At 39.5% G+C, this 10890-nt stretch overlaps 1 protein-coding gene across 1 annotated transcript; it reads right to left on the reverse strand.

Annotated features, from left to right (window-relative positions):
• Positions 1-281: 281 nt before the first annotated feature.
• derl2 (derlin 2) lies at positions 282-9483 on the reverse strand. Its single transcript, XM_038280677.1, has 7 exons — positions 9332-9483; positions 8546-8611; positions 8152-8225; positions 7899-7992; positions 5796-5991; positions 5619-5709; positions 282-779 (listed from the first exon to the last, which is right to left on the reverse strand). Exons 1-7 carry the CDS (start codon positions 9464-9466, stop codon positions 674-676), a joined length of 762 nt encoding a protein of 253 aa, XP_038136605.1. The 5' UTR covers positions 9467-9483; the 3' UTR covers positions 282-673.
• Positions 9484-10890: the final 1407 nt, after the last annotated feature.

Genomic DNA, 10890 nt, shown 5'->3' on the forward strand with positions numbered 1-10890 from the left:
ATTCTTTTGCTCTTTCCTTTACACATGGCTATTATCCCCATATTTTAGATCTGTAAATATATATCTATATATATATATATATACACAAAGTTACATATGTATATATTTATATTTTTAGAGTGTAATGAAGATAATTTCCCTCTGGGATCATTAAAGTACGGTATTTCTGATTCCGATTCATGAAAAATATCCAAACGAAACCAAAGAGATGAAACCAAAGCAACATTTGCTGCACACATTTATTTGTTTTAAAAAGTGAAATGAAAAAGAAGGACTCACCGTTAGGATAAATTCTGTTTTATATTTAAATGTTCTCATTTTTTTCCATTTTTTTTAATATGTTACACATCAGTATGTTACTGAGACGAAAGACAAACATCATGTGAACCAAACAGGCTCATTGTCCAAAGTTTATCTGAAGTCCGAAGCTCCGGTTCTTCTAAAAATGGGCCACGGAGAGACGACTTGGGATCGAGAAGAGTTTCTGAAAATGATTTAAGCCCAAAATCACGAACAAGAGAACCGTTTCCTTCAAAGCAGTCCAGGCTGTTTGGCATTCTTCACCCGGAACTAAACAGAACACGTCGAAAACAAAGAGCACGTTGGTCCCCCTCGTCTCTCTGAGGGAAGGTCCACGAAGGCCACCCGACACCTGCGGGGGGAGGGGGGACATCTACCCTCCGAGCCGCTGACCCTCCCCCCAGGCGAAGCCTCCGGGTCGGTCCTCTGGTAGAGGGTTGTAGTTGGCGTCTTCCTCCGGAGTGTCGAACAGCATCTTTCTGCAGGAGGAGTTAAAGAGTTCAGAACCATAAAACCAAAGTCCTCAGTTTCCTGAAGCAGTAAATTGTTTCATGGTAGAAACTTCTAATTAAAATAGACACATTTCACCAAATAAACATTAAAATCTTTTTTATATTCAGCCCCTTTACACTGATCCCCTAAATGAAATCCAGTCAGGGGACCAACCTCCAGGAAACGGCAGCTGTTCTGGTCTCTGTCTGGCCTCAGAGCATCCTGAGGACCAGGGAACCCAGTAGATGGGTTTTAGAACAATATCCCAAACTTTGAACGTCTCCCAGAGTTCTGATCAATGGACTAACAAACCTACCAAGACAAGGATGTCCAACTATACTGACAGGCTGGACAACAAACGCCGTGTTTCCATCAAACTGAAATGCAAATTTTAAGCAAATAGAAAAGTAAAAAAAAAAAGGAAATGCTGATTTAAAAGCATTTCCATTTGGTTTAAAGCAATTAAACTAGGCGATGTGGCCTGCGATGGACTGGCAACAGGTCCAGGCTGTACCCCGCCTCTCGTCCATTGACTACTGGAACTCCAGTCCCATCTATGACCCCGGAAATGATAGTGGATGGGATGGATGGAACCAGGCGCAGCAAAGCGTAATGCTGTCATAAGTTTTCACCCACAGCTTTCATGAATGTGCTGAAACATCAGGCAAGTTGTTCTAACATCGACACGTTAGCTAGCATTGGGGCTCAAAATGGTAAAATTCTGTAAAGACAAAACTCAAACACCCAAGACAATTTACTTCATTTTGTCCTCTGGAGGGGAGAAAACGTTTGACAAGTCGAATTCCAACAATCTATCCGATAATACCATACAGAGTAGGGATGGAACGGTTTATGAAAACCGTTCGGTTCGACTGTCTCGGTTTGGTTAATGCGCTGCTCCTTTTTCTCATAGGCGAAGCGATTACACTCCAGAGCAGAAGGTGGCGGTACTGCGACCAAAGCCAACCACCAGTAGTAAACAAGAAGAAGAAGAAGCGAAGCAGCGTAGCCGGGTGTAGCAGAAAAAAATCAATTGTTGTGGAGAATTGTGTGGGTATGGCGAGTGGGAAGGAACTTGGGAAAGAGTTGGAAGACGCGCCAGCAGCACTTTATAGGTCTGCTGTATGGGACCACTTTGCATTTAGAGTGACCTACGATGACGGCAGAAAGAAAGCTGTGGATAAAAGTGCAACAGTGTGCAAGCATTGCGCAACTAGTTTTGTTTATGCTAACAGCAACATGACTAGAGGTGAGTATTGGCAAGAGTGTTGCGATTCGATACATGTTGCGATACTTGGGTCACGATACGATATCACGATATTGCAGTATCACAATATATTGCCATATTTTCCCCAGCTATCAAAATCAAATGATGAGATTAAACAGCAAGTGCTGTATATTTTCATCAGAAAATATTGATTAGGTATTATTATCCATGTTGTTTGGGGTTTTCTTCCACTGTGACTGCCTCAAATACAGATTTGGTGCTGCACGCACAGTTAAAGGGCTCCACAGCGCTCTCTGCCAGAGTGGTGGTGCAGAGGTAGCCCATTATCCCATCAATGTTTTATGTAACCATTTTTTTTTTGAAAATCGATACTAAGAAGTGAAAGATCGATATTATATTGGGCAGCCGAATATCACGATATATCGCCAAAACGATTATTTCCCACACCCCTAAACACGACCAACATGTCATGCTAACAATCAACAGATACCGAACCGAAAACCGTGACCACGAAACCGTGAACTGAACCGAACCGTGGATTTTGTGAACCGTAATATATAGCTTACATCACAAAGCTAGTCTCCCCTGCGATGGCGCATCCATCTGAAGCTGTATTTATACCTTCCTCTGAAGGAGGAAGGTATAAATACAAATTTGTGTATGAACACAAACCTTCAGTTTGGGGTTTTTGAGACTCTTTGAAACAGCTCAGACTTTATCAACTCCCTGCTGTTTGGGCAGGATGCTGACCTGACTCCCTGATTCTGGGATAAAACTGGACTGATTCAGTTCACCAGGAGGAGACGATTATCAGTGTTGGAGACATTTCATTTTGTTTAATCTTATCCTGTATTAACCTTGTTTCTTCTTTCTAATATCTTTAGCAGACTCTTGTGAAAGTATTGTGAACTGAATATTTTTCATGTGTTTAACTCAAGGTTGCAGTCTGGATGAAGAAATCTATGTGTTTCACACTATATCATGCTGCAACTTACTCCCCACACATTCCTTTAGAGTTACAGTGTGATCTGTTGGAACTAGTGACTCCCTTTTTCAATAAAGCGCGAGGAAGACAGCAGAGGTGCATCAGAGCGGTGGGAGATCATAACTGATGCCATCTCTGATGCTCTCCCCGCAGGTAAAAATAATATGACGTCTCTTGTCCTTCTTCCCCCACTTATTTGAGAAGTGTTTGCATGTTTAAACCAAACAGGGAGACGTCATTCCAACTGCTAAGGTTGTAAAACAAAATCATTACAGAGGAGAAGAAGAAGAAGAAGAAGGAGTAGAAGAAGAAGAAGAAGGAGTAGAAGAAGAAGAAGAAGAAGGAGTAGAAGGAGTAGAAGAAGAAGAAGAAGAAGGAGTAGAAGAAGAAGAAGAAGAAGAAGGAGTAGAAGAAGAAGAAGAAGAAGGAGTAGAAGAAGAAGAAGGAGTAGAAGAAGAAGAAGAAGAAGGAGTAGAAGAAGAAGAAGAAGAAGGAGTAGAAGAAGAAGAAGAAGAAGGAGTAGAAGAAGAAGAAGGAGTAGAAGGAGTAGAAGAAGGAGTAGAAGGAGTAGAAGAAGAAGAAGAAGGAGTAGAAGAAGAAGAAGAAGGAGTAGAAGAAGAAGAAGAAGGAGTAGAAGAAGAAGAAGAAGGAGTAGAAGAAGAAGAAGAAGAAGAAGAAGAAGGAGTAGAAGGAGTAGAAGAAGAAGAAGAAGGAGTAGAAGAAGAAGAAGAAGGAGTAGAAGAAGAAGAAGAAGGAGTAGAAGAAGAAGAAGGAGTAGAAGAAGAAGAAGGAGTAGAAGAAGAAGAAGAAGGAGTAGAAGAAGAAGAAGAAGGAGTAGAAGAAGAAGAAGAAGGAGTAGAAGAAGAAGAAGAAGAAGGAGTAGAAGAAGAAGAAGAAGGAGTAGAAGAAGAAGAAGAAGAAGAAGAAGGAGTAGAAGAAGAAGAAGAAGAAGGAGTAGAAGAAGAAGAAGAAGGAGTAGAAGAAGAAGAAGAAGGAGTAGAAGAAGAAGAAGAAGAACAAATCTGCTCTCTGCAGCTAAAAGGATTCAATTAGTTCAGAAAAAAATAAAAAAAATCGAACTATTCTGTTTCTCCTGGTTTTATTTGAGGTCTGAGATATTGATGTTTAATTCAAACTTAATTAATCATTTCAGAAGCTCTGAGATATTTTCTTAATTCACAATTTTTATCCAAGAATAACTTGGAAAATTAGAATATTTAATTCTATCATCCACATTACTAATACTAATAAAGTGCTATTTCCATTTCAGGGTATATACGTATTTCCTGAATGTATTAAGAGATTATCAAACATGAATCTTTTACAGAATTACTTAAAACATGTTATAAATTAATGTAACAAAAACAGTAATTAAAATCAAACTTAAATGCATCAATATAATTTAATTTGAACTCAATTTATTCACTGAAATCTTCAGCTTCTTTAATTCAGAACAAAAAGGATTTTTTTATTAATAGAAGAATTGAATAAAATAAGTAAAATTAAGTAAAATAAAACAAAAAATGTAATAAAATGATCCAAGTAAAGAAATTATAGTTATAATAAACTTAGAGATGTTGATAAACAAATTAAGGCATAAAAATATAAAACAATGAAACAAAAGTATTTTCATTTAATATAGATTAAAATAAAATTTCATTATGAAAGTAAGAAGTAAGGAATGGAATGAAGAGAGAAACTGAATATATTTATCTGTATAATATCTGAAAAGTAATCAAGTGAACATGGATTAAAGGCGGCCGCTACAAGTTTAAGTCCTCCCGGCCAGTGAGGGGCGCACTCGAGCTCAGCCGCTCTCATTCTATACCGTTTACCTGCCTGCTGGCTAATCTGGTAATGCAAACATTTAACTTTTCAGTAAGAAGCAGCAACCTCCATGCAGCTTCTGAGCCTCTTTGCTTCCATACAGTAGCAGCCATTTAAAAAGGCCGTTCTCAGTGAAAAATCAGCCGAATGGCAGCAAAATCCCCTCCAACTTCCAGCCACTGGCCTTCTTATGGACTTGCATATTGTTTTTTTTTACTCTAACTGCACCCTTTCACTCAATTACAGGGTCTGACCAGGAGATGTCGCTTCTCTTAGATCTTAATGTCCACAAATCATAGCAGAAATAATCTTTTAGTACAAAGATTGATCTTTAAAAAGGAATTATAGGGGATGGCTTGAATGGCTACGACTGTAAATCGGCACCAATGCTGAAAAGCTGGAACGCCGTTCATCCTTATTTTGATCATTTTTTTTGGCTTAAATCTGAGAAATGTAATCCAGAGAAAAAGCAATCTCTCAAACCTTCCATATAGCTCACATGATCTGGCAACGCCACAGCTCCATCTCAAGGGACTTCAACCTACTACCCCCATTGGTGCAGATTATTAGAAGTTATATTTATGTATTTTTATATATATATTAAAAGCAATTTTTTATATATTATACATTTTATTTTCAGTTAAATTAATCATATTCTGCACCACTCTATTGGTATTAGCTTTTTTCAGTTTTTAAACTAGTTTTTAAAAATGAATTGAAAGAAAAGTTGTAGTTTTGCCCTTTAAATGAGCATTTAGCTAATTGGGCTAAAAAACACAGACTTACATGATTGATGGAGTCTTGAGCCACCGTCCTCCTCCTGGTTGGTTGGGAAACACGTCCTCCAGGAAGTAATACACATGACCGACAGCGATGCCTGTAAATAAAGAACAATCAAAGCAACCGTCATTCCTCCCATCCTAAGTTCTCCTCATCCTGGCAGCAGTTGGGAGTAAAACGGACCTAAAAGGTCGATGATGATGGAGTTTCCCAGCAGGAGTGAGAATCCCATCAGCACCCAGGGCAGGAAGGGAGCCTGGAAGTTAAGGAGGCCGAAGAAGTTCATGCGAACGTTTGGGTTCCTTCGGCTCCAGATGTAGACGAGCATGATGGTGAAGGCCTGGCCGAGGAAGACGAGGCTCACAAACATGCCGAAGATCTGTTTGACATCTGGTGAAGGATTCACTCTCACTTACGGTATTTTTTAAGGTAAACTTTAGCCCCATTTATACCACTTTATTTAAACCGTGCCTAGATTGGTCCAAGCACAGTAACTGAGATAAATATTGAGTGTAAATGACACGCACAACTGAACCGGACCATGCAAGACACAACCAAACCGTGCTGACATGGTACTAGTTCATCAGTCGGGCTCAGTTCAGTTCTAGCTCAGTTTTCAGATAGCAAAGAGCGCATGAGCAGACCGCGTCATCTCCTTACAGTCAGCCTCCGTAATCAGGAAATTTCAGACATTTATAAAAATATCGGTTTCCCTACGGTACCAAACAATTTCCAGTAATGATTCTGCTTAGCAGTGTGATGAACCTGAACGTCTGTCATTGTTTCCTGCATCTGTAAGCCCTGATAAGTCTATCGTTTGTCGTATCCACTTCCCAAAAGCCGAATCTGTTAAAGGAGAAGTTCGGTTTTTAACACTTTTAGCCCATTTTCTGTAGTGTCCAGGATGAAATCGAATGATCGACACCAAAATTTTGACAATTGGTCCTGTCTCTGCTTTTTGGCTCATTTAGAATCCCCCCCTGGCTGCTTTAGAATGGCTTGCATAGTGCATGTCCGATAATGTCCTTAAAACAACCTTAAACGTTCTTTTTTTTAAATATGCTACTCACCGGGTCGTCAGCGCTGTTCAATGACGTTCCAAAAAAAGTTTCGTAAAGAAAAAACGTTCCTGTAGTGTTTTATTTAGCATTTTGTAAATCCCATTGAGTTCTGTTGGAATAGTCAATATTCCCCTGCCACCGGAAACGGAAATGGGGCCTGTTTACACAGTTGTAGTCTTTTCGCTTCACTCGGTGTACTCCGACGTCGAGGTGCTAACATCTCTGTTAAACACTTTAAAAAACTCTGAAAATGGAATACGAAAGGTGGATTCTTGATTCTCGACATCGGAGTACACAGAGTGAAGCGAAAAGACTACAACTGTGTAAACAGGCCCCATTTCCGTTTCCGGTGGCAGGGGAATATTGACTATTCCAACAGAACTCAATGGGATTTACAAAATGCTAAATGAAACACTACAGGAACGTTTTTTCTTCACGAAACTTTTTTTGGAACGTCATTGAACAGCGCTGACGACACGGTGAGTAGCATATTTTAAAAAAAGAACGTTTAAGGTTGTTTTAAGGACATTATCGGACATGCTCTATGCTAGCCATTCTAAAGCAGCCAGGGGGTGATTCTAAATGAGCCAAAAAGCAGAGACAGGAGCAATTGTCAAACTTTTGGTGTCGATCATTCGATTTCATCCTGGACACTACAGAAAATGGGCTTAAAGTGTAAAAAAACGAACTTCTCCTTTAAGTAAATTCACCAAAGGCTGCCTTTATTGCCTGACTCTCCGTGAACTTCTTGAACGTTACGGATGCTGCCATGTTGATTTGATTGTTTTTATCTAGAGAGCAGAAGTACCGTAGATCGCCACTAGGAGGTGAGAACTCTGCTAGCGTGGTTTGTAAATGTTTCTAAGGAACGAAGCTCGGCACAGATCGGTTTTCATAGGGTAGTGTAAATGGGGCTTTTATCTCTGCAGGAGATAATTTCAATTTAGTTTAATCTATAGCGCCAATTCACAACACATCTCATCTCAAGGCACTTTCCAGTTCACCAGATCATCCAGTCAGATTGATTCAAAGTTTTCTATCTAAGGAAAACACTAAGCATGCTTGTTGCGACAGTGGAGAGGAAAAACTCCTTTTTAACAGGAAGAAACCTCCAGCAGAAACCTTTATTAAATTTAGATCTGAACCCTACTTTCCTCTCAACCTTAGTTCATCGTTTTCTTTCTCTTAAAAGCTCCTAAATGTGTGAAATCAGCGGTAAGGATACGGTCATGAGGAGGCCACCAAACAGGAACATGAAGACAAAGTCAGCCGTTCGGCCCCTGAAAGAGCCCTCCTCCAGCATCCGGCAGTATCTGTACCTGAAAACAGGCGGTTAAAGAAAAACGGCACAGACTGTGGTCCAGCATCACTTTCATACGATAATAACCACCCCCCTGCTTTATGTCCCCCCCTGCTGCCTCTGAGCATGCAGAAACATCTGGCTCTGTGAAACAGAAACATGCAAACCAGAAGGATACAGAAAGATCATGTTGAACAGGAAATTGAAGCCAACTGGACCGAAAAACAGGAAGTTGGTGATGAGTCGCCATACCTGGAAAAAAAAAAGGAGAAAAATCCTTCAGTTGCAGTAATTTTACACTAGTTTAATAGAAAAGTTTAGGTATATATTAAGGTGTAAGCCAGGCATCCCCAAAGTCTGTACTCGAGGGCTGCTGTCCTGCAGGTTTTAGAGGTTTCTCTGCTCCAGCGCAGCTAATTTTAATTAAAAGCTGATTAACAGGCTTTTGCTGAACTGCGAGCATCATAATCATCTGTGCTAAAGAAGGGAAACCTCTAAAACCTGCAGGACAGCGGCCCTCAGGGACTGACTTTAGGGATGCCTGGTGTAGACAATCTATTTGGATTTAGCACCTGGTAATTCTTCAGAATCAGATCGGGGTTAAAGTAGAGCTGGAACGGTGTGATGATCTCCAGTTGCTGCAAAAAAAAAAAAACAGAAAATAAAATGTTATTATAAATAATCAGAACTTAAAGCCATTTTTATAGGTACTACAGATGTTATCAGAGATCCTGGATAATCTAGCAAGGAAGGCTACATGGATCAGTAGATAGATCCTTTTCTATATTTCTCAGATCTGGAATACACTCGGATCAGATTTTTTCAGTCTTTATAGGAACTCTGCTTATTGGGACCTTGGGAATGTGGTCAGGAATGTCTCCAGAGCTAAACTTAGAAGAGAATGAAAAGCAGAAGAAACAGAAACCAACACCATTTAGGTCACCATCAGGATCTGATCCATAATTTCCACCCAGAAGGAATTCAAATAGTAAAGACATATTTAAAGGAGCAAAAACTGGAGGTGAAGCTCCAGAAGATTCAGTTTATTTGTCCAGGTCTGACCTGATGTCCAAACATCTGATGGTGCGTTCAGGGGCAGTCTGTGACTGAGCAGACAGGTTCCCTCAACATTTTCAGACAAATAAAGACAGATTATAATCTCTGACTACATTTATGACCGGGTTAAATGGACATGTTTTGTTCCCAGCTCGGAATATCATGAAACATGAAGCTAACTTCCTGAATGAGCAGCTAAGAATCGGATGTGTAACAGAACAGCTGGAGGCTGAGAGGAACCCAGGAAACCCCTGACCGACTGACTGACTGACTCGGTTCGGTTCTGTTCGGGTTGGTCTTACCACTGCAGCGGTGGTGAGGACGCAGGCCGTGGTGTAAGCTCTGGTGACAACAGGAATCTGTAGATATTCCTGCTGCAGAGTCTGGTAGGCCATCTTGGAGTCACTGACAGCTTCCGGGGCTTTCTGACACGTCATTCCAAAACGACCGGGGCTGCGTTCAAGGACCGTAGGAAAACCGCCTCCATCAGATAGATAAATAAAAAAATATATATATATATTTGTCACAAGAATAACATAAATGCAAAATTTTCACTTCAAATATTAAAATAAAACATTTTTTTGTACCGTTTGTCTACTGTGTATGAAAAATGCTGTCTAAAAATAATGTTTTAAAAAATATACAGCTAAAATAGTTATACAAGAGCAGAGCATTATTTATTTTTTAGTTTTAAATAGTCAATTTTTTTTATTTATTTTTTTTATTTACAAAACAATATGTTTTAATCTCAATTTCTACAGAGGTTTACAAAGTTCAATTCAGCTTTTAACTTCACTAGTTTAAAAACAAAAATCTTCAAAGCTGGATTATTTCATTCTGCACTTAAGTAGAAATCATTTAAAGCCTGTTTCTGATTATTGGAGCCTTTATTGGATCTTTAAAAGTTCATTAAAGACTGAATTTAATGTTTTTGCATTTACAAACTGAAAACTTAAAACAGTCTTTAATGCCTTTTTTTATTGTCATTACATTGTCCCAAGTACACAGCAGCAAAAGGGGCAAGGGCACTTAACCCTTCCCTTGGGGAGCTGTGTGGGGATAAGGGTATTTTTTTCAAAAAGTGCAGGCTGTGGGATTAAAACCCTGTGCCCTAAGGTTCTTCCATAGGACAATTAGTAGAAGTTGATGTTCTCATGTATTCTGCAAACTTCCATATTTACCCCAGATGGGACTCGAACCCACAATCCCTGGCTTAGGAGGCAAGTGCCAGTAAAACAAAAATTACTCATACAGCGCATCCTGTTGCACATATTTTGCTGTAATTCCATGAAATGCAGTTTTCTCCATTCTAGTTCTCAGCTGTATAAAAAGCTCCTCTAGTTAACGACAAATGTATTCAGCTATAAATGATTTAGAAAAGGGTTCTTTCTTTCTTGATATTGTTTTCTTTGATGTTCCTTTCTTTTAGGGTACTTTACCTCTCCTTTGTTTGACCAAGGTCAATGATCCTTGCTGCTTCAGTCCTGGATGGCTCTCCATTATTCTCCAAAGCTAAGCCTAACCCCCAGGAAGAAACGGACCCCAGACCCGGGAGGGAGATTTCCACCCCAGCCAAGTGATGACCAGTTTTTAAAAATATTTTAATCATGGCAGCCTAAAATAACATAATTTATCATTTTTCATGAGTTGCAACTTCAGGAAGGACTTGGAGACAATAGCGCTTGGTTCAGGAAAGTTTATTTAATTGGGTTAAACATAAAAACAACATTATTGCTTATTCATAAAAACAACTATAATCTGTTTTTTATGTGCAGGCGGCCTGGAGGGCTGTATAGAGACCATCTGCCCCTTAATCTACTTTGGAACAAGCTAGCTGATAATATTTTATTCCTGACACTTT

Source organism: Cyprinodon tularosa, unplaced genomic scaffold (genome assembly GCF_016077235.1).
Source record: "Cyprinodon tularosa strain WSP-4 unplaced genomic scaffold, ASM1607723v1 ctg162, whole genome shotgun sequence".
Lineage (NCBI taxonomy): Eukaryota > Metazoa > Chordata > Actinopteri > Cyprinodontiformes > Cyprinodontidae > Cyprinodon > Cyprinodon tularosa.

Coding starts and splice junctions, on each gene's coding strand:
- derl2 (XM_038280677.1), bottom strand. CDS start 9,466: ATGACGTGTCAGAAAGCCCCGGAAGCTGTCAGTGACTCCAAGATGGCC. Junction 5,710..5,795: donor CATCATCATCGACCTTTTAG/GTCCGTTTTACT, acceptor CTTTATTTACAG/GCATCGCTGTCGGTCATGTG. Junction 780..5,618: donor CTCAAGACTCCATCAATCAT/GTAAGTCTGTGT, acceptor CTCCTCCTGCAG/AAAGATGCTGTTCGACACTC.